Source organism: Penicillium malachiteum, assembly GCF_028827825.1.
Source record: "Penicillium malachiteum strain IBT 17515 chromosome Unknown utg000004l:1.0-4883003.0:1.0-4884900.0, whole genome shotgun sequence".
Taxonomy (NCBI): domain Eukaryota; kingdom Fungi; phylum Ascomycota; class Eurotiomycetes; order Eurotiales; family Aspergillaceae; genus Penicillium; species Penicillium malachiteum.
In genome coordinates, this window is record NW_026643097.1 from 3,888,153 (window position 1) to 3,910,998 (window position 22,846).

Genomic DNA, 22,846 nt, shown 5'->3' on the forward strand with positions numbered 1-22,846 from the left:
AGGTCTTATCTTTCCTGCTAGATTCCAAGGTTGATATTTACTCCTTCGTTTTATCTACACTATCAATTCTCTTCGGAGCATCACATCCACCACCTGGCCATTACCGTATTCTTCAACATATTGTTTTTCCATGACTCCAATAAAGAAAACTTAACTCCTAATATCATGATATTGTTACTTTGGCTCTTAAAATTTCCTCGGCATCATGATGGAAGTGATTCTATATCCGACTCGGAGTCCTTTTTTAGACTAGTACTATCTACTCAAGCCTCATATTTATAGGCATTCTATGCTACAGATAAAACACTAAATTGAAAATGTCTGATATGGGAGTCTGCACTCGTTACTTTCATAGAAGTTACATGTAACATAGTACTTTCAGTACATCCAAAAGCTCATATAGTATCAATATTCTATTACGTAGTGTACCTTCATTGATGCGGCTCGAAGCGAGGCTGCGCCACAAAAGTCAGCAACTGAGAAGGAATATAAGTGCGAGGACCCCGTGGCAAAAGCCTCAATTTACAAAGAATCCTCCTAAACTTTGACTTTAACCTTGAAAATCGAAAGGTCTAATCTGGACTATATCGAGTTCATTTACTGTGCATTGTAGATGCACACTAACAAACCCCCGACAACGAACCATTTGTCCCGCGGCTACCGTCATTGGGCCCACCTTGCAGCCCCATCTTAGTAACCTGACCCTTTGGAGTCGGCCCCGACATCTTTGCTCTGTCAGACCTTCTCTCTTCCTAAGTCTTCACTCATTTCCCTTCGCCGACTGCCTTCAGGATGCCTCTCGGTATCCATAACCCCCTGCCGTCGTCTTTGGCCAGTATGTATCTCCCCGACTTGCTATGCCCGCTTCCCCGCAATTGTTCGCGGGACGTCTCGGCTGACCACTATCTGATGATTAGGTGAATGCAAGAAGGCGGCAAAGATCCTGACTTCCTTTGTGGACCCTAAACAGGCATTTGGTCCAGATAAGGTCATCCCACCAGACATTCTAGCTGGCGCAAAGGTGAGAATATCTACGTGTCCCCCAAAAACCATACGTTTTATCGCGGGGTTGAGGGGTTGCTTGTATTCGGTACTAATATTGTCATGTGCTCACAGGGCTTGGCGATTCTCACGGTTCTGAAAGCTGGCTTCATTGGCTCTGGTCGATTTGGCTCTGGTGTTGTCGTCGCCCGTCTTGCTGATGGCTCATGGTCGGCTCCCTCCGCCATTGCGACCGCTGGCGCGGGTGTCGGAGGCCAGATTGGATTCGAACTCACCGACTTTGTTTTTATCCTGAACGACGCGTCCGCCGTCCGCACATTCTCTCAATTCGGTACTCTCACTCTGGGTGGTAACGTCTCGCTGGCCGCAGGACCGGTCGGACGAAATGCGGAGGCTGCCGGTGCGGCCAGTACAAAGGGCGTTGCGGCCATCTTCTCATACTCGAAGACGAAGGGTCTATTCGCTGGTGTCAGTTTGGAGGGTAGTATGTTGGTGGAGCGCAAGGATGCCAATGAAAAGATGTATCAGAGCCGTGTCTCGGCTAGCCAGCTTCTCACTGGCACCGTGCGACCTCCACCTTCTACCGATGCATTGTTGCGTGTTCTCAACTCCCGTATATTCCAAGGCAACAACAGCCGGGTGAACGGAGATACCATGTATAACGATGTGCCGGTCTACGACGATAGCCATGACGATGTAGTCTGGGAAGGCCGCAGAGGAGATGCCTATGGGCAAGGCGTGACTCGAGAACGGTCCAATACTACCCAAAATGAATATGAATACCGCGATAGGCCACGTCGCGCGAATACTTGGGCCGATGATGTCTATGATCGCCAACCAGGAGGACTGGGTCGTTCATCGACAACCGCCTCCCGAGATGCCCCGCCCAGCTATGACAATGGCTATGGACGCAGCCGGAGCAACACATACGATAACGATGACTACTCATACTCTGACCGTCGACCAACCCGCCCTGCAGCGCCCAAGCCGGTCTTTGGGCAGAAAACGGGTGCAGGTGCGGCACTTCGGCAGGACCAGGTGGTCGCGCGTTACACGTTTGATGCTGATCAAGAAGGGGATCTGGGATTCAAGAAGGGTGAAATTATCACCATCATCAAGCGAACTGAGAAGGCAGAGGATTGGTGGACAGGGCGGATCGGTGATCGAGTTGGTATCTTCCCCAGGTATGGCACACTTTTCTTTATCCTTCTCGAAGATCTAGTCAAGCTAACTATAATGCCCAGCAACTACGTTGAAACCTCTTAAATTCCCGTTGCATGCAGACGTACCTAGGTCATGGTACACCAGAGGCATGATGATCATGATGACAGATACCATGTAGGGAACTGGGGATAAGTGGATATATAGCTTGGGCGTACTATTTGGATTTGTGTTTTCTCTGCTCCTTTTTTTCAAATTCCCACCTTGTTCAACGCTTCATGTTCTCATGTTCTCATGTTCTTCATTTTTATCCACACGACTCGAGCGCTGGAGTTTCTTATTCTCCTTCAAGTTTCGTTTCCTACTGATCCGGGGTCAACCCGGATCAATACGTGATCTTTTTATTTCACGTGGACCCTTCCGTTCAGACTGCACGTGCCTAGATTCCTCGTTCCGCTCTTCTTTCATCTACCTCAACTGCTATCATTACGTGCAAATAACATGAACCTTGACTTTTAGTTCCAGTTGGAATATTGCCTCCATGATTGTGATATGTGGCCACTTGGCTCGACAATATTTGAATAGGCTTACACCAAGACTTGCACAACACGTCTGTACCATCAGGCTTTTTGTCTACTCGGGCGTCCGGGAGTAGAGTAACACAAAATCTTCACTTTTCTATCGCATGATTGAGGTATAGAGACACTAGATGCAGCCCCTGAGCCCTAGACCCTTGTACTGCATTATTGCCACGGCTGCAAGATGGGTTGTTGGCGTCAGTGCTACCCCGGGGGTACGTTCACGTTATCTGAGGAGAAGGACATGGATACCATTAAAGGACCTTGGGGGATGGATGAACACTGCAACACATGTGGGGTAGATTTGAATCCACTGGCATCTCCACCAGTAGTAGATGCATAACACCTACACCTGGGCACCTACACATAGGACACACATCAAGTGCTGGCTCAGGTGTAAACATCAGGGTCAGACCTCGTTACTAGGACACCTGGCTAGCCGTGTGAGAACATATGGACTGTGCCACAGGAACCTTGGAACCTTATAACTCAGATGACTCAGTGCTCAGCTTTGAAAACTACATAATCCGTGGACACGAAGGTACATCTTGGTACAGGTACATACTCGATGGATGGGTAGTAGGTAGTACTTGACTCACATATCGATTGCTCCGAAAACTTGAAGGTTAGAATTAGAACCAAAAAGTGAATCATCAGTCTAGTATAGAAGCTGAGACTCATCAGATTAAGATATAAAAGTGATTTAATCTGTCATCGAATTAGATCATAGGTATTTCATGTTAAATGTGTGTTCTATAGTACTATAAATTGAACATCATTAAGTAGTACTACTACGAGTAAATATCAACCGAGACAGGGGGTCATTTCAACTTGGTTGTTCATATGACCAAATATCTCCAATATCAGGTGAATAGTAGTATTTTTGAAGGACTGCCTGGTTACTAGTACACACAATAGTATACCATTTGGTCCCATAGTATTGACTCACTCTCTTACCTCCGTATATAGTAAAAAATCGGGTCAATGATCGTCCTTGGCCAGGCTCAATCGCCCGGTTCTGCCCTTCCAGAAAGTGGATACTCTCAAGTCAGATTGTATTTATGGAAAGGTTGAATGATCCCTGTTTTCTAATCAGAGTCATTTGGGAAAGAATGAAAAATAAAATAAAATAAGAAGTTGAAAAAGTAGACAAAGAAGTGACATTGTCTTTCCCGTGTAGGAGGGAAGAACAACTTCTCTTTAATAAAAAAAAAGATAGTCAGGTGCTTCTCGCGACCTTGAACTCCGCCCGCTAAATTATCATCCCCAACTTCTCCATTCTTCCCATTCTTTGACCCGGAAGACCTTCCCACTTCCTTTCTTCAAATGACGGTTGGTCTAGTACCATCCTTTCCTTCTGTTCCGTTTCTCCCGCTTCGATGAGCCTTCTCCTTCTCGTGGTACATTGACCCTTTTGTCCCCCTCCCCTCTCTAAGAGAGCCCCATCTTCTGGGTTATCGGTGGGCTTTTCTTGGTTCCTGTAGAGCTGGTTCCCATGCAGGTATGTACTGTTTGGCGCACTCTTTTTTCTCTTTACTCTTTCATGTTCTCGAACTCCTTGCACAAAGGGGCTGGCAAAAGACTGGAAATTATTGCCTGATTGCTCCCCCTCCCCCCCTCTCTCGACGCACACCGGGGACCCCTCCAATGTCCTATCCCGCCATCCTCGTACTTCAATATGGGGGGTTGATTGATTAGGATCCCCGGTCTAGGAACTGACCTGATTCGACCTATACTGACCATCGTCCTGTCATATCTAGGCTTCCACGACTGCCCCTGAGGCTGGCGGAGGACACGCGACGCGGAGACATGTACCCCATCTGTCGATTAGCGATCCAAGCCACCATGTGACCGAGGCGATCGGGCATATGTACGACGATGACTACGACCGTAATGATATCAGGCGCCTGAGCTATATATCATCTCCTCACGCCGAATCCATCACAACCATCCCGCGAGGTCCCGCAAGCCCCAACTCTTTACACACATCTCAGCCGAGTTCACCGATCGAGGGTCAGCACAAACAGACAAATGGACATCTGCGCCCACCACTGGCTACTCACCGGTCCTATGATCGGGACAGTGATCCCGGCTCCAGCGAGTTAACTCGATCACCCTCGGAAACCGCGACATCCTCCTTCCCTCTGAACGATATTAACTACGAATCAGACCCCGCCGCCGTCGTCCAGGAACTGAACAACCTAGCTGCGATCCGGCGAATGTCAATGGACGTCGCCGCGGCTGGTGATCCGGATCTTCCATCCTTTAATAGCAATTTCTCTATTCCGTCTCTCCCTCCTTCTCCCTCCGCCGACGAAAATGATACATCACGGTTATTTTGGGTTCCCGCGAGTTTACATCCCGAGTTGGCACCCAAGGAATTCAAGTCATTCCTTGAGAGTAAGGCCGATTTGATTAAGCGGAAATCGGGCGATTATTCTGCTCTTGGGCCGGAACGTCAAGGATCGCAAAGCAGTCTTCGTCGGAAACGGTCAATGCTGTCGAAGCAGATCGATAACTCTGCAGGTTATACAGATGGCGCTGACAGGTTGGAGCATCAGCGCTCACAGGCTGGTAAACGAGATGGAATGTTGAGTCCCAACCTGCAACAACTGGAAACCTTGGTAGATGACTCTTCGGCCACGTCCAAAGATACTCTGATCCAAGGAATGCAAAAGGCAAGCATTGCCGCAAGCGAAGATAAGCCAATTCTGCCACCAGCGCCTCCAGGGCATAGTTTGCGGCGATCGACACGCACACAGTATCGGAAGGGAAGTTTGAAAAAGGGCGAGAAGCCTCCCTACTCCAAACGAATAGGCAGGGGTCTCTCGGAATCGGCAGATTCCGCACCATCGATCCTCCCCTCGCCCAATGACGCACCAATTCTTGGCTCTACCCGTGCTCCATCGGATTCAGCTCCAAAAACCCGAGCAGCACGGGCTGGATCGGCCTCCTCTCGGAGTACGGCTTACACTCCGGGATCAACGACCAGTTCAACATTCGACTCGATTATTGACCAACCGGAAGCTGAGCAGGAAGCATCGCAGACGCAACAGGACGCTGCATTCAATCAATCAGACGTGGAGGCACAGGCAAGTGCTGCCACTTACGCCCGACAATGGCAATCACGCACGAACTCCAACGGCCGATCGACGACCACCGTACCCCTAGCTGAGCAAACAGTTCCCGTTGTTGCTGAACAACAAATCAGTGATCCAACTCGCACGCCATCTAACGCATCTTCACAAACAAGTCGGTCATCAGAACGTGTATCAGATCGTGATGCCACTTCCTCACATTCCTCCAAGACAACCTCGCCAGGTGACACGACGCCAAGCAAGCGATCCTTGATGGGGCCGAGTCGTCAAGGTAGAGAGACGACGCCGACCCTGAATGATTTCGCCAACAACCCGCAAATGATACCCGGAAACAGCACTCGCACAGATAGCCTGTCTTTTATTCCAACCATCCCCGAAGAACGCAGATCCGATGACCGCAAGACGGAGGGGAAGAAATCAAAGAAAGATGATGGCGGCCGGAAGTCCAGCTGGCATTGGTTATTGGGAAGCGAGGAGAAGGAGAAAAGGAAGGAGAAAGACAGTGATTCAAGGAGAGCCAAGTCGAAGATCTCAGAGAAGGTTCATAGCAGCAACTCGCGCCCAGAAGCACCCGCTCAACAATCATCTCTGGATAGCACTCCCAAAGGCCGAGAAAGTCTTATTCTGGACCGTCTTGATCCGAAACTCGAGGAGGAACGACGCAAGGATGGCGTTCGAAGGGCATCGGGAGATAAGAAAGAAAAGGATGGAATTTTCTCATCGATATTTGGCGGTGGGAGAAAGAAGCATGGTGGAGAGAGTCACCATCATAGAAAGAACTCGTCTCGAAACCTGTCTCCTGACCCGCCAGTGCGGGAGCTGCGGGCTGATGTGGACTATCCTTGGACTCGTTTCTCCATTCTGGAAGAGCGAGCGATTTATCGGATGGCTCATATCAAGCTGGCAAACCCTCGGCGGGCTCTCTACTCTCAGGTATTGCTGAGTAACTTCATGTACTCATATCTGGAAAAAGTGCAACAGATGCATCCTCAGATGGTTGTTGCCTCAGGGTCCCAGAGATCATCCAGGTCTCGAGAACGGGAACAACAGCAACAACAACCAGATGAGTACCTTCAATATCAGCGATACCAAGAAGTAAGTGGAGACTATGTTCATGCGATTGATTCGAGTTACTGACGGGTGGTTTTCAATTTCCTTCCAGGCACAAGAGCAGCAACAACAACAACAACAACACTATGGAGACAGTGGTTATGATGACGGGTCTATGTATGATTACGATGATGATCCACGCGATCGCTACCAGGCCCACGGACATAGTAAGCATGGTTACGAGAACGGCCATTCTTACGACTCGGGCCATTACCAGTATGATCATTCGTCCTTTGGAGATGATGTTCAACTGGATGATGACGATGACGATGATATGTGGTGAAACAAGCTCTGGCGTCTTTCTGTTTTTGTCTTTTTGTTTTCTTTCTGGGACTCCTTTGCCACTACTTTTCTGCTTTCTCATTTTCTACAGCCCACGGAAATACCCATCCATGCGTTTGTCAGTCCTGGTTGTTCCTAGAAGCCTGTACACATTAAGCCTCATTTCCTTCAACCCCCATCATCCTTTGCGCATCTACCTTTCCTCTTTTCCCTTTTCTCTACACTTCCATAGTTCTACGGCCCAGTCGATTCAGACATCCCAGGCCCGTATTCTTACGCACATATCAAGCGAAGAACCAACAACCCGCACTCTATGGTTCCTCCATTTCTGATTCCCTGCGTTAGTGTCTACTGGTACTGACTTGCGCACTGCCATATACTCTGTTGACACGCTTTCATAGTCTGATTTCTCTCTTCGCATAGCGTATGGGGTTTGTGTTTCCTTTCCTTCATCTGCTGTTTTCTCCATTGGCTCAAGTGTCCATACAAGTTGGACCATTTCTGTATCCTGCTTCGAACTATTATATTTCACTTTTCTACCACTCAATCCAAAAGTATATCCGTAAATGCTCAGCCGTCCACTCCGAGTCCGATTGCGCAAGAACGCTGACATCCAATTCGTCAATGTTGCTCCACCTCTAGAGGCGCCACAAAAGCCCGCATGAGCAGCTGTTACTAGTAGAGCATCGATTGATCGATCGAGCGCTTCATTTGTGCCTAATCGAGATGGTGCATCTTCTAAAAAGTCACCGAATGTCCACAAGAGGCTATACCGGAGATCTGTTGGGTGGTGAATTGTCACGTCAATATGAATTGACTTTTTAGTAGTGATTGGATTGATCCGGGTAGGAGGTTGATCTTCGTTGAGTTCAAATGTTCAACTTGAAGTTGGGCTTGGTGTGTGTAATGCCAAGTGGCTGCATGTGCGGAAATATTTCCCGAGACATTTGTGATAACTTCGAGTTGAAGTTTCTGCGATTCAGATTCCTGTTTCCTGGAATGCAGCTTTCATTTTTGGGTGTGCAGTCCATGTGAGGACAGCGAAGTGTGTTGATTCTTGGAACCTGAAGCACTTTTGCTCTGATCCTACACATTTTAGCTTCAAACGAATGCAGCGTGCGCAGGCGGGTTGTTTTTCGTCACACTGAGTACTGAGGTGCATGGTTAGGTAAAACCTTGGAAGTAGTTTGATGTGATGCGATAATAGCATGAGGGAAACAGACAGAACCCTGAATGACCAAGGCGTTAGACTTGGATTGCGTCCGTTGTTCTATTGGGAGTGGAGTTCTTTCTTCTGTTTGCGATATTCGTCGCATGCTCGTCTCGTGAGGACTCTGGGCATGTTGATCAGGTAACACTACTGTAAGATATGTGGGGTGCAGATAAGAAGAGGGGTTGTTATGCACATATTGTCACCAAGCATCAGTGAGCTGTAACTTCCAAGATTGTAAGAAGTGGCTAGCTGGATGATAATCTGTATGTAGCATATAGTTCGAAGTGCTTAGACTCAGACTCAGGGTCCCACTAGGTCCTTGGCGGCTATAATTGGACTCTTCCTTCAGATTTCAACCCTGGGAAGTACCAATTCTCTAATTTTCTAATGGTTCAAGTTTATTGTTTTAGCTCCGTTGAAAAATCTTCATAATCTTTAGCATTGGATAATTTCAGTTTCTCCATGGGCTAAATTGATGGCTTATAAGTTATAGCAGTTTGTAAGAGGCGGTATGCACATGTGTGTTACTGTTACACAGAGTACCTTAACCCCACTGACACATACTGCCTACCTAGTACATCTAGTAGGCATGATCATGCATATACGAACAGCACGAGTAGATATGCAAAGAGCTCCATATAAATTTGGAATCGATCATTATGTGGCATATCCTGTCATACATCAGTTGAAGATGCGGTGTACTATGATGCTCTATTGCCACACGAGGTCAGGTGAGTAGATCAAGAATGACTTATAAATTGGAGCTGCTGCCATACGTTGAAATGACTTGGAGCAAGCAAGTTCATCTCCTCTCAGAGCTAGTCCCGAGGTCTTCACAAAGTCAGATCCTCTATAATATCATTTAATTCTCTGTTATTCTACCCACTGCATTTCGCTCACATCTGCAACTCTGAAAGAACCTTTCAAAATGACTGTCACCAAGATCACGACATGAGTATGCACAAAAGTTTGAGAACCTTGTTCTACCAATATTGAGATCTCAAATATTATAGTCTAGCAGAGTTTGCTGCCGCCATTGAAACTAAGGAGAAAGTCCTGATTTCGTTCACGTTGGAGGGGAGGGCTCCATGAACCCCCAAAATGACTTTTGTGAATCTATAAACCCTTCGTTTGATGAAATGTCGGGCAAGAATTCTACGTTGAAATTCTACCAGGTCATCATCAATCAGACACCAGATATTTCAGAAAAGGCGGGTGTTGATATGATGGTACTTCCAAGCTACAAGTTATACAAAGATGGTGCTGGTCCAGTCAAAAGTGTTCAGGGCTCAGATGCCAAGGACCTTTTGGATATAATTGCCGCTGCTTGAAAATATCTAAATTGGGGTCTAGAAACACAAGACTCGGAATGGCCAGCATTACTTCTGTTTCAGAATGATGTCCTTCGGATGTTTGGAAGTCGCCTGAGTACTTCATCAGCCTGAGTTCAAGCTTCCGGAGTTGAAGACCAGAAACTGTCTTGGTGCTTTTATCTACTTCAAAGTTTCAACAACTTGTGAAGGATCAGAATGTAAAACCTTGGAAACATTCAATTCTACTTATTGGTAGTTTCCAAGGATTCCAAGGATTTGTTCGAATGCTCTTATACAATTCAACTTCTCAATATCACTAAACAGAAAAAAGTAAAAAGTACTAGTAAAACAAAACATCATGATCAATTGAATATCTGAGTGAATTGAATACATGAGTGCCGTCAGAATTCCACTCAAATGAATCTGTGCATATTATTATGATTCCAACTCGGATGACTCGTACTCAGAGATAACGAGAGCAGTCAAGATAAATTTAACCTGATAAAACTGCTTCAATATCGCTATCTTTACGAGTTCACAACGCTTTTAGTTCGACAACCTTGTGAACGTATTGCTAGTCTCATTCAAATGTTGGAAGCACTGCCCAACACATATTGAGTGGTTGACCGGCGTGCAGCCCAGCAAGAAATTCACGACTCCCCACGTTGCTACCATACGCGAAACTTGGTGAGAAAATGCGCTCAGTCTTCGAATTTCTTTGAATACAGCGAAGAGAATTCCAAGCGTTCATAATACATCTTGAAGAGCTTTGACCGCAAATGCGGTCGTAGTGCCCCGATTCCCAATCTCCTTTTTCTCCGTTGGAAAGAGGTACATCGCGCATGGCTTCCATCCTCCATCTTCCTGCTGCATGCTCGCAAGTTCTTCTCTATCGGTATGATTCTCAATACCCAAAGAGCTACAAGCCATCAAACGCATTCCCAGACAAAAGGCATCACCATTGACGCCGATTCGCTCAAGAAGACGTGTTCTGAGAGGGCCCTCAAGCCTCTCTCTGAGACTTAGATCCTTTGAATAGACCAAGAGCCGAGATGCATAGAAGAGGAACCATTCGGGACTCTGATAGTACCGAGTTCCGTAGATGTATGCTCTATTCAGCAGAAATTTCTGAATCCAATCTAGTGTTCGGGGAAGCTCGTAGCCTCGTTCATACTTATAGAACGCGACAAGAACGTTCAATGCGATGACTGCATCCACCCTGGGTCTGAACTTGTCGGTGTATACCTAGAGAAGGCTAGTAAATTGAAGATGATACAGTTGGGAGACGGTATGGGACGCATTATTTACCTGTACGAGTCCGTCCTCATTTACATAATTGAGCATTTCATCAAGAATGGAGTGCGCAAGCTCGGGCTCATAATCTAGTACCACGAGAGCGAGAGCTGTGGTATCCATATCGTCCGGGTACACCTGGCTTGTATACTTTGGCTTCCCCGAAAAGAAATTCCACAGACAGGGCGGGCGTCTCAATTCGACAAGAGTCCTGGTAAACAATCAGCGAGGGAGGATACAAAAAGAGGCTTGGATTAACTTACTCATCATTCGTGGCCTCCAGAATAAGAAGTTGCGCATAGTTCTCATCAATCGGTTCGCCACCAACGGGAATCGAGTAATGCGCCCCGGCATTGCGTCGCAGAAATGCAAGCCCGCGCTCAATAGGGTCACCAGTGAAGTTCTTGAGTTTACGTGATAGATCAACAGTACCGATAATACCACGCATCCCGAGTGACATCGCCGCAAGCACATTCTCCGCCTGGTCATCGATAAAGAGAGTTTGTCGTGGTGCAGCACGTATTACTCGTAGAACATGCTCATAGAAGCCAAGACTGGGTTTTCGCATACCCAGCATTGCCGAGGTAAATATCTCGTCAAATGTGTCCCAGAAGGAGTCCTCCCATCGACGGCGAAGCGCCTGATAATCCGGCTCAGCGATATTCGAGACAAGCACAATCGTAACCCCTGGGGCGCGTTTGACTTCTGTGAAGATAGAAAGAACCTCCTTGTCATAGGTCAAAGTCTCGCGGAGATTTGACACTAAGGCTTTCAATTCTTCCAGCTCACAATCAAAAAGGATTGCGACCTGTGCAAAGCACTCTTGCTCGGTGATCCTGCCGATCTCGTAATCCATCCAGATTGAGGATGAGAGAATTCGACCTAGCTTGACGCTGGATTCGCCGGATTTTAGTGTATACCCCACGGGCGGATGCATGAAAATGCCTCCTAGGTCCACCAATATGGTGAACTTACTGGGGTTCGCGTCACTTTTGCGAGTCATTGTGTGTGTGTGTGTGTGTGTGTGTGTGTGTGTGTGTGTGTGTGTGTGTGCTTGTTGTGAGACTTTGGGATTGAAGGAAGAGACTGGGTGGGGTGCAAGAGCTTTTAAATGAGAGCAACCTTGGGGATTCTTCAGATAAAAGAAAGGGATGAGCTGAAATATTGTTTATCACGTATAACCTTAGATGAAGTCTTAAGCTGATCCCACCCATAGGTATGAAGATAGTTCACACTATTTCTCTGAAGCCTATAGTTTAGACCTCGCTTTTAGCAGAGTCCACGAGATCAGCATCTAACGTTCATGCAATAGACGCTACTCACAACGTTAATTTTACATTGCTCAATCAGAAGATGTGCGTTCTAGCTTTTGATTCGATGATTTATTTTTTGAGGACCTTAAATCACTCATATTGAGCTGAAAAGCGCTTGAAGGAGACTCCACCTGGGCAACTAGCAACATCAAAGTTCGTAACTCACCCAATCATACATAAAACCCCTGTTATAGAAAAAGAAGTCATAAAAATGAATAGGATTTCTGCAGAAAGATCTACAATTTAGATCTTGACAACCTTCACATATGAGATAAACATTGTGGATCTATCATATCTACCTTGTGTTACTATCACTCTATCAGAAAAGTTGACCCAAGCTCAGCCAGTCGAGTCTGCAGATGTCAGCCAGCCTCCGGAGTCCCGCACACATACAACACCTTGACCGGTGAATTTGATTCGAAAGTGTTATTCACCACAGATACCATAGTTCATGCATGATGAAGATATATTGGAAGCTAAATACTTATGTGGGATTAGCGAGCGGGGCGTAGATCATCACAACACGCACGGCCTTGCATCTGACAACATGACATTTTTAATCTGATTTAACCTTGTTTTCTTGGCCAAATTAACTCCATATAGTAGCTCCCAGTGACGGTTTATTGATACTAGTAGTAATTCATGGTTTCTTCCCTCTCACCTAGCCTACCAGTTGTTCAAGACGTGAACCTTCAAGATGTCAAAAAATGACCACTGGCAGACAACCCTCGACTTCGTACTTGCTGACCTACCTGTCAGGAGTTTGAATGGCACTGCCGACTTCTAGGTATGGATATGCAAGCGACAAGCAAGCGGTAAAATCCACGCCCGTGGACGGGAAGATGAGTTGACTTTATCAAAATCCGGCTTCCAATATATCACCCATACGAGCGCATATATCCAACTATTAGACCGAGCAAGGATTAAAACTTGAACTGACTTGGACGCTGAATTAGTGGATTTATTGAAAAACAGGTAAGTTTGCAACGTCTCCCGGATTGATTGCGGTAGTGTTATTGATAACACCAAAAGTCTTACTCTCAAACCAAGCTACGTAAAAGTAGCCTCCAACACAATCCGGTCCTTTCTCTCCGACTTCAATAGCGAGTATACAGGAAAGCCTGGTCCTGCAAGAACGACACACGTGGACCATACTCGCTCAGGTGCAACACGCTATCTGTACGAGAAACTTCCGCAAGAGGATGCATCCCGGCTAAGTCAGACACGATGGGCAATTATTAATGTCTGACGCCTGCTAAAAAGCATGAAACGGGATCCACTTGCTGTCTGTGGTGGGAGTATATTAAAACCTGGTGATCTATTGCCCATTCAGATGGATTATTCAACCAATGAACGTGCAAAAGCACTGGGAGGTGAGAAGGGATTAAAGACGACGGTTGGGTGGGAGATCGCGATGGCCAAATACAATATGGGACAAAAGTGATACTATTTGTCTGATATGGGTATCGAGGATGTGCTCTTAATGAAGATTTTTGATTCCGATATAGTGGGGGGGTATGGATAAAGGGCGTGTGGCGGTGCATGCTTCTTTTGAGCACCCCCGATGCCATAGATGAAGAACCGAGGGAGAGTATTGAATTCAGGTGTTTGGTTTTCTGGGAGGATGAGCCGTTGAAAGATTGATTTTAAAGCCTTTTTCAAATATTCAGGCGAATGTTAATAGAATCTAAAGCGCTTTTCTGCAGGTCGCTCTGGAATCCTTGGTGAGAAATCACAGCCTGAGATGACAACTTCAAGTTGAAGTCGACATCATGAATTTAGATCATACCAAGTTTTTGAAAAGAGGCTCATTTACTTTCATGCCTCCATAAACATGCTCGTATGGACACAGCTCGTATGGACATAAAAGCAGATTATGCCCAGAAATTAAACTATAAGCTCAGGCTAACCGTATCGGGCCACATGTGCCGCTGAGCCCCTACCGACACACAGTTTTTATTGGTTTAGATTGAGGGAGTAAATATCCAAAGACCCATTTACCTCCTTCAGATATCCTTGTTATTCGTGGCTGTGTGCTCAGCCTGAATAAGTGTAAGATCTAAGGCTGATCTTTACTTATCCTGGCTTGATGTAGCGCTGGACCTATGATGTGTTTAGCATTCAACGATGGAAACAGCCCGGAGAAATTCATATTTAAGTCGAAGATATCCGTCCAGAATTGAGCCTATTCATTCCTCGCATCTTCTTTGGTTTAATTCAAGCTTCTTTATAACAAAATGGGTTCCACGGACGACCAGGTCAGCTACTATCTATACAAACCGAGCCATGTGCTACCCGCAGTCTTCGCTGTATTAGTGGGAATTTCCATGCTTCTGCATATATTCCAGAACTTGTATGACCTATCCTGAGTTCAATCTCAATTCATATTCATCAACGTGTACTGACAAACCCCACTTGCAGTTACTATAGATTCTGGCGAATAACCTTCTTCGTCTCATGGGGAGGAGCCCTCTTCACAACCGGCTGGATCCTACGCTGTATATCCAGCCATCACCCCGGAAATATGAACCTCTATATCGCGCAATCCGTCTTCATCTACCTCGCCCCACCAGTCTATTCTGCGGCCGCATACAACCTAGTCGGACGATTAATGAACTACGCCCCCATGCACGCCGTCCTGAATCCCAATCGAGTCCTGATATTCTTCGTCTATGTCGGCGCGGCAGTCGAGAGCATCACAGTCGCAGGTGCAGCGAGAACCGCCGCCGCAGGCTCGGATCTCAACCAGTATAAATCGGGCGGGATCCTCATTGCCGCTGGTCTGGTTCTTCAGTCTGTGGTAGAATGTCTGGTCGTTACGATCGTTGTTACATTTCATCGTCGTGTATCTCGCGCTGGTGCGACTCCACGAAATGTGAAAACAGTCTGCTACACTCTGTACGGCACCTCGACTTTTGTCCTCCTGCGCTGTGTCTTCCGTGCTGTGGAAGCATTCGAGACAATTGGAAAAGTCGGCTGTAGTGAGAATTGTGGACCGGTCTTGAGTAATGAGTGGTATCTGTACGCCTTTGAGCTGGGTCCCATGATGATTTTTACTTATTGGCTGAATCTCTTGCATCCTGGTCGGTTTTTGCCAAGGGAGAAGAAGAGGTTTTTGGATATGGATAGATCCACGGAGCGTTCCGGACCTGGTTGGATGGACCGTCGGTCGATGTGGGAGACTGTGATTGATCCGTTCGACTTGGCTGGTATGAGGAAAGGGCAACCTTCACATGATGAATATTGGTTGAGACCAGAGGAGTGGCCTGTTTGTGAGAATGGCAGTTTTGCGGATGGGACCGCGTCGAACAAGAATTCGGGCACCAAGAGTTCGAAACGGAAGGCGGGTGAAGTCTGAGGGTTTAAGCTTTGTGTCTAGACCTGGTTGAAGCAGTTTTTGTGCAGATATCGATGATTTGATGTTGATATTTCAATATAGAATAGAAATCTATGAAGGAGTAGAACATTGATTCATACTTCAAATGATACCTTCATGTACATACATTGCCACGAAAACTAGAACATTAAAGATGCTTAAAATCTTGTCCCAGGGTTCTCTCTCACTAGGACTGATTAACCCAACGAAGATTGGCACTTTGGATAAGATCGTCAAAAAGCGGAGGTATTAGATCAATTACCCCCGCATTATCAGAATATACCACTAGTCCCCACATAATGTGGCTCTCGAGAGAAGAAAGCGGCTGCACTTCAGTATAGAAAATTCCACAAATCAAGGAGCATTCAATTTCCACATGCATGTGTACGACTAATCATAGTAACGTATCTACAGCTTTGCCTTCTCCACACGAGTAAGCTCGCGCAGTGGAGGTCCAGCCCGACTTCCGTCACCCTTCATAGAATATCCTGCAGAGTTACCCTCTGACGGCGCTAATCTCCACTTTTCGCGCAGTTCTTGAGGAGCCTTGTTCTCAAAGCAGTCTGCAATATACTTGCCCAGGACAGGGAGGAATTTGAATCCACTAAAGCACGTTAGTCGATCATTCGCACAGATTACAACATCCAAAGAGAACGTCGTGTGAGAATTAAACTTACTGTCCAGCCCCACCAGTAGCTACGAAGAGACCGTCCAGTGTTGGGTGTTGGTCAATGATGAAATCACCCTTGGGGGTATCAGTGTACCAGCAAAGTCGGCGGTTCATCCAAGGCCGATCGGCAAACTTGGGGAAGAACTGACGGAGACCTGCACGCAGATCTCGGTCGGCGTCCTCGGGCAGGTATCCGGTTTGCGCGTTGCTTGATTCGAATTTGGGCGATGAGATAGTACGAGTAGTTCCGTCAGAGTTGACTGTCACCTCGTTTGCGTAGCCGTATCCGTGACGGGCGAGCTTGAGAATGTTGCTACCTGGTGAAGGTGGGAAGACGAACACACCAGAGCTCATGTTGATCATAACGGGGGTGTTGTCCAACGACCGAGCCTCTTCTTCGGTCAATTGAATAAATCCGACTGGCTGACCCGAGGATGAAGCAGCGTGTGCGACATCGAGGAGGCGGTTAGTCCATGCTCCAGTGCTCACAATGACCTGGGATGCGAGCAGCGATCCTCCACTGAGAAGGTTCACTCCTACAACTCGGGAGCCTTCCTTGCGAAGAGAGGTAACAGTTCCGCGGGGACCGGAGATAATTGAAATACCCTCAACGCTGCATCGGGAGGCCAACTTCTGGATGCTGCCTGCAGCGTCGGCCCAGCCGCCAATGCGGTTCAGATAACCGTTCATACCAGAGAGTTTAGCCTGGATATTAGGGTAAGACTGCAGGAGCTGGGTAGCATCTTTCAAAGTCTCCACGGTGCCACCATTTGCCAGAACAGTGGCCTTCGATTTCTCGATCCAGTCGTTCCGAGGAGTCTCAGATAGCAAAGCGAATCCGGACTCAAAGTACTGTTGCTTGTACTCGGTTGTCCAGCCCTGGTAAGCCTCACGGGCCATCTTACAGTAAACCGGATCAGCATAGTCGATTCGAATAATGCGTGAGATATCCACACTACTTCCGTCTACTGCCGGAGGTGTGTACCGATCCAAGACTGTGATATCGGTGTATCCGCGCTGTTTCAATTCAAGCGCAGTGGACAAGCCGAAGACACCTGCACCCACAATCACAATAGAACCATTTTTAGAGGGAGCCATATTCACCACTGGTAGGAATTTAAGCGGGGAAATAGTGTTGTAATGATCTGAGAGTTTAATTTTATAATAATAAGTGGAGGGAACCTTGGGAGATATGAGCAAACCCGGAACTGGGCCGGGTTCTTGGCACCCGGAGAACACGGAAGCGGGCCGGGTCTCCGTGAGTATGTAGATTATTGCCTATCCTTCTTCACGGCGGGTTCAAGCTCAGCCAATCCTCAAATGCTTTATCATAATCCTGGAGCTGTAGCATGAGTGTTTCCTCGCCCGCAAAATTCAAATTGGAACCTCTGGCAAGTTCCGAGGGATCCATGGTGGATGACTCGGTACCCGCTTCTAGATGCTCGGCCTGCTCGGGAGGATATGTGACGCATTCTGATGCGACAGTCTTGTGCCCTGAAATACCAGCTGATCCAATCAATGCAAAATCCTGCTCTGCAATCACACCGGCTGATGATATTCCCATGTCCTTTGAGCTTTCCTTGGCGAGGCTAGGACCGAAGATATCGCCTGCCGGATTTGGATCTTTACTCGCATGAGAGTACACCAGGATTCTCCACAGTAACTGTAGGTTCACTGACCACTTTTGTTGTGAGTTCCCAGGGGTACTGGTGTCTGATATAAAACCCCCTGGAGAAATGCTGTCTCGGAGTTGCTCTAGCTGTTGGACCTGTGTGAAGCTTAATATCAACAACTTGGAATTATCAACTGGGCAGTGGAGACCTACCTGTCGATCTATGTGTGGCCAGCGGCGACCCATTGCGCGTAGGAAACGAAAACATTTATCAAACCCTGCTTGCGCCTTTTTGCTGAAGCTACGGTCGTCAGCAAAGCTATGCTGAAGGTAAATCGTGGCAACGATCGCGACACAATGGCCCAGCGTTGGATCCGATACTTCGAAGCTTTTGGCTTCAACCAATTCAATAAAGTGAACGATCCAACCTGAGTGTAAAGTGAGTTGTTCGAAAGAGTTGCGCAAAAACGACTGGGGCATAGTGCGTCTAAACTTTCTCAGTCGCATAGAAAGAAGGAATGGGTGGTTCAGTATACACGGAACCGCATGCCAAACAATTTGGAAGAACAACCAAGGCCCCCAGTAATGCCGATGCGCATGCAGCTCCTCAGGAGAATAGTCTGGGAACCGACTGGCGTGAAGTCGGAATCGTAAGGGCATATAACTCTCATGTTCGATGTGCCAATATGTAATCATCGCATAGTCTGACTGCGGGTGCCAAGGGGGACTAGTGCCATCTCTGCTATGATCCATCGCATAACTGCAGGCTAGAGACCAAATTTCACTGGAGTGCAATGTGGCAGTGCTGATGCCAACATCAAGCTTATAATCACTGTCACCTCGTCGTAGATCGATTTTGGATGTTAATGCGTCGAAGATAGGTCTAGCGATATCCGGGTGAGCTAGTTGATCTGCATGAGCTCGAAATGGCCATTGCTGATGTGGTCCTTGGATATTTTGGAGCATCATGACACTTGCATGACATAAGTTCCGTTCATCTGTCTCTGTTTCAAGGTCTTTTAAAAATTCAAGATTGGTGGGTCGGATGCTCTGCATGAAATAGTTTGCCATCCTTGTATAGAACCCAGCTCTAACCGAGTGTCCAGCTTTATGGGAAGCGTCAGTAAAAATGTGCAGATAGTGGAATTTTGCTCGCATACCTGTAAATTCCAACATGCTGAGAAGACACATGGTTTGTATTGTTGATAGCTCGACATTACCCTCTGCGATGCGCATCATTACCATCTGGCCCGCCTTCTTTACCCTTGATCTGATTTCAAGGTCTGAAAGTCTTTCTTCCAGGCCATGCAAGTGAAATCTCAAGCCCAGAGCCTCCATCGCTAGCACCAATTCTGGGTCTCGCTTGTCCACACTTTCAGATGCTGTCTGAGGAAATAACCTTAAGGGTTGAGCGTGGCAAAAAGTGAAATATTTCTGGATAGCTCCGCCGCTATGAGAGCGTTCCCTGTAGACGAGGTTAGGTAATTATCACCGCTGGACAATGATTCATGCTTACGGGCTGATAATGTTCATAGGTGGTAATTCTCGGGCGGATACCTGATTTGGCGTACATTGGCTGTTCTCAGAAGAATGAATAGTAGTAGCAGTTTGAGCTTGTTGGCTTTTATTTGAGAGTCAGAATACGATCTCAAGAAAAAGTTCATCTGTAACCCTGGAGGACGTACCCGTTGGACGTAATGTATGATACTAATTGCTCAAGTGTGCTCTCAATACGAGAAACTCGATCATCCTAGTGATAGATTGTCAGTTTCATCTAAATGCGGCGAAAGGACACTCCTTACCATGTCCTTTCTCCTGGCTAACTCCAGTCCGTCTTCAACCACGTCGCCAGAATAGAAGCATCTCTGGCCTAAACGCTCGCAAAAAGAGCACGTTGGCTTCTCCCCGGACACCGGGATTTTTTCCGTCTGGATGATGATCAGATCGAATATCACAGATTGAAGTTGACTAGACATACCGACAAGGTTCACAAGCCTGGCGAGCGCGTTTCGTTGGCCGCTCGTCTTCCATAGAGGCCATGTTGTATGGGATGTGCCCATTCCCAGGGTGATGAAGGGGGCTCAAAAGTAATCCAGCCGTCAATATGCTATCAAACTCTGTAGATTTAACGCCTATTCATGATTATGCAGCCCTCCCGGAATGTGTATGAGGGACTCCGAAGTATCTAGGTTGAGAAAAATGCGTGGAGACTCGGACTCGGAATCAAGTGGGGCCCGGATGATAAAGATGGGGCGCCGATGCCATCCCTTTCAATACTATTCAGGCAAGCTTGAGGGATTCGATTTATAAAAAAGTAATGTTCAGATTCGGAGTAAATAGTAGATAGAAACTGGCGAATTTAAGTTGGATACTATTTGAAACGCTCGAATCGACTCATTAAATGCTCTCACGTAGTTCTATCACGTCGCCGAGCCTGGACCATCAAGGGAGCAGCCAAATCACTGATTCCGACACTTATCAACTCGGGAATTTCCCCACGAAATTCATTTTCCAAGGCCTTTTTGGCCTCTATATCATCAGCCAGCTCGAATTGGAATTCGCTGAGCAAAGTACTCATCAGTTTGTAGATGTTGGTCATGGCTACCGTCTTGCCTATACATTGGCGCCCGCCCATTCCAAAGTGCATCAACAGTCTGGATTTAGTTGCAAACTCAGGAGTATTCCATCGTGATGGATCAAATACGTTGTGGTCTAATCCCCAGACTTCAGGATTGTGGTGAAAGGCATGGTTACAAACAGCTATCGAGGTCTGCAAAGAGTCAATCATCGGCTGTTAGAAGTATATCATAGTAGCCTGAGAGTGCCAGTAGGAGTCGACTCCGAGTCGGAGTTCAGCATGATGAGGTCAACTTCAAGTTGAAGCGCCAGCCTGGAGTACTACTAGTAGTGCCAGCCTGAGCCTGAGTGACTCAGATCCAGAGGGGCTCAATCAATTCCAGTACTAACCTTAAATGGGATATGATGTCCAGCAATAGTTGTACCTCCCGGTGCCATCACACGTCTCGCGAGAGGCATTGTAAACACGGGAGTGATACGGAAGTTTTCTTTCATGCAGTTTCGAAGATATGGTAGTGACTGTTCGGCAACAGTGACAGAATATGCGCTCTCATGGGATTGTAAAACAGGCAGATTAGCGTCGATCTCTGCAACGCATTTCGCCATCAGATCCGGATGATGCAGAAGGTGGTAAAATAGTAATGTGGTGGTGGCACTGGTCGTATGAGTACCTGCAATACTAACCAGATACCTCGTTTTAGCAGATGAAGAAGTAAGAAATTGAATATAGAAACGAGAGACTCACATGAATCCGAACGCTTCAGTTTCAAGATCTGTCTGACTTAGGCTTTCGCCCGTATCAGGATGCTTCGCCAGAATTAAATTAGTAAGAATATCCTTCCTTTCAGATGACGAATCGCTTGATCCATCTTTTGATCTAATGGCATTCAGTCGAATGTCCACGCATCGTGACGCAAGATCAGCACATGCTTTGCGACCTTGAAATAGTGCTTGCAGGCCACTATGGGGGATGAGTGGAAGCCATCTCTTCAAACGTGCCGTCATCATTGGCCAAGCGCCTGTCACTGCAGCCAACAAACTATGCTCAACGACTGGTGGGACGCGTGTCTCATCGTCGGAAATCTGGACATCAAATGTCTGACTGAATGCTAGCTCGCCTAAAGTATCGATAACATAAAAGTGCAAAGCCTTTTTGAGATCAAACTCCTGTTGACTGTAAGCGTATGAGGATATTCTCTGACGGAGAATCTTGATATTGGCGTCCAAATACTCCTCCATTTCTTTCACATAACTGATTGAAAAACTGTGGGACATGTGGCGGCGCCGGATGGAATGAACCTGCAAATTTGTATCTATATTTTAGTCCCAGCTCTAAAATGTATAGTATAACCTTGGAAGGACGTACCGCTTCATCACGCATACCGAAGACATTGGGATGAGCTGCTCCGTACGCATCATAGAACTCGGTTTTTGGCATATATCGGGCACCGGATTGATATATTGACTTGATTGAATCCTCGTCGGTAATGCTGAGCTTATCCGGTCCATATCTGACGATGGAGCCGTATTTCTCGTGTAGCTTTGTGAGATTATAAGGCTGCTTCAGAGTGATGTACTGATAGACCTGCCATAGGTCGGTGAGAGAGGCGAGGAAAGGCCCTGGGTATTTGGCAAGAGGATGGAAGAAACGTTGATAGGCGATATGTGTGATCAAGTACAGTAGAACACTTCCCAGGAAGAAAAGGAGTGGGTGGTTCACAACTTGAAAAACTGCCATCGTGTATGTTGAACAGATAGGATGAAACCAAGTATTTTACGTATGTGCCATCTTCTGGGCATATTTATACGGTCTTCCATTTAGCTGCAAGATTAAGGCCACACTAAATGCCACATACCCTGCCACATCCCCATAAACAACATAGTTTTAGCCAATGGTACTTCCCCGCATCTTTAATACTGAGAATGTGGGGGATCCAAAGTCTCCCCCACAATTTTCCCACAGCCCTAAATTCAAACTACATTAATGTACAACACGATCACGATATGACGGGTACTTGGATTATGCCTTGATCAAAAGTGGGACTTGGCTTCAAACCTTGCGCATGTGGAAACTGCCCCAGTGCGATATATTCTTTGAGGAAAGTCACTTCCCAATGGAGATTAATATTACACCAGTGGACCTCTGCCTTGTCCAGTTCAGTGTAATTCAGTACACATGTGCATCAACTAAGAAAAGACCTGCAACTTGAAGCTCTACCGCAACCATCCAAACATGAATCATACAAAT

The 22,846-nt window shown here is 46.8% G+C and overlaps 8 protein-coding genes across 8 annotated transcripts; 4 read left to right on the forward strand and 4 right to left on the reverse strand.

Annotated features, from left to right (window-relative positions):
- Positions 1-792: 792 nt before the first annotated feature.
- On the forward strand, positions 793-2,268 carry N7483_009541 (SYLF and SH3 domain-containing protein; the record flags this gene model as incomplete). The annotated part of the gene is made up of 4 exons (XM_057092968.1): positions 793-835; positions 918-1,021; positions 1,117-2,186; positions 2,247-2,268. 4 exons carry the CDS (start codon positions 793-795, stop codon positions 2,266-2,268), a joined length of 1,239 nt encoding a protein of 412 aa, XP_056944142.1.
- Positions 2,269-4,388: 2,120 nt separating this feature from the next.
- Positions 4,389-7,232, forward strand: N7483_009542 (putative telomere silencing protein Zds1; the record flags this gene model as incomplete). The annotated part of the gene is made up of 3 exons (XM_057092969.1): positions 4,389-4,409; positions 4,502-6,934; positions 7,002-7,232. 3 exons carry the CDS (start codon positions 4,389-4,391, stop codon positions 7,230-7,232), a joined length of 2,685 nt encoding a protein of 894 aa, XP_056944143.1.
- Positions 7,233-9,583: 2,351 nt separating this feature from the next.
- On the forward strand, positions 9,584-9,775 carry N7483_009543 (uncharacterized protein; the record flags this gene model as incomplete). The annotated part of the gene is made up of 1 exon (XM_057092970.1): positions 9,584-9,775. The coding sequence occupies one exon, from the start codon at positions 9,584-9,586 to the stop codon at positions 9,773-9,775; it is 192 nt and encodes a 63-aa protein (XP_056944144.1).
- Positions 9,776-10,504: 729 nt separating this feature from the next.
- N7483_009544 (HAD-like protein) lies at positions 10,505-12,053 on the reverse strand (the record flags this gene model as incomplete). Its single annotated transcript, XM_057092971.1, has 3 exons — positions 10,505-11,002; positions 11,066-11,261; positions 11,314-12,053. 3 exons carry the CDS (start codon positions 12,051-12,053, stop codon positions 10,505-10,507), a joined length of 1,434 nt encoding a protein of 477 aa, XP_056944145.1.
- Positions 12,054-14,600: 2,547 nt separating this feature from the next.
- N7483_009545 (uncharacterized protein) lies at positions 14,601-15,721 on the forward strand (the record flags this gene model as incomplete). The annotated part of the gene is made up of 2 exons (XM_057092972.1): positions 14,601-14,716; positions 14,785-15,721. The coding sequence occupies 2 exons, from the start codon at positions 14,601-14,603 to the stop codon at positions 15,719-15,721; spliced, it is 1,053 nt and encodes a 350-aa protein (XP_056944146.1).
- A 426-nt stretch (positions 15,722-16,147) lies between these two features.
- Positions 16,148-17,507, reverse strand: N7483_009546 (NAD(P)/FAD-dependent oxidoreductase; the record flags this gene model as incomplete). The annotated part of the gene is made up of 2 exons (XM_057092973.1): positions 16,148-16,343; positions 16,417-17,507. 2 exons carry the CDS (start codon positions 17,505-17,507, stop codon positions 16,148-16,150), a joined length of 1,287 nt encoding a protein of 428 aa, XP_056944147.1.
- Positions 17,508-17,697: 190 nt separating this feature from the next.
- Positions 17,698-20,081, reverse strand: N7483_009547 (fungal specific transcription factor domain-containing protein; the record flags this gene model as incomplete). The annotated part of the gene is made up of 6 exons (XM_057092974.1): positions 17,698-18,177; positions 18,235-19,127; positions 19,182-19,486; positions 19,538-19,642; positions 19,707-19,771; positions 19,824-20,081. 6 exons carry the CDS (start codon positions 20,079-20,081, stop codon positions 17,698-17,700), a joined length of 2,106 nt encoding a protein of 701 aa, XP_056944148.1.
- Positions 20,082-20,428: 347 nt separating this feature from the next.
- Positions 20,429-22,336, reverse strand: N7483_009548 (uncharacterized protein; the record flags this gene model as incomplete). Its single annotated transcript, XM_057092975.1, has 4 exons — positions 20,429-20,812; positions 20,989-21,277; positions 21,344-21,897; positions 21,965-22,336. 4 exons carry the CDS (start codon positions 22,334-22,336, stop codon positions 20,429-20,431), a joined length of 1,599 nt encoding a protein of 532 aa, XP_056944149.1.
- Between the last annotated feature and the right edge of the window lie 510 nt (positions 22,337-22,846).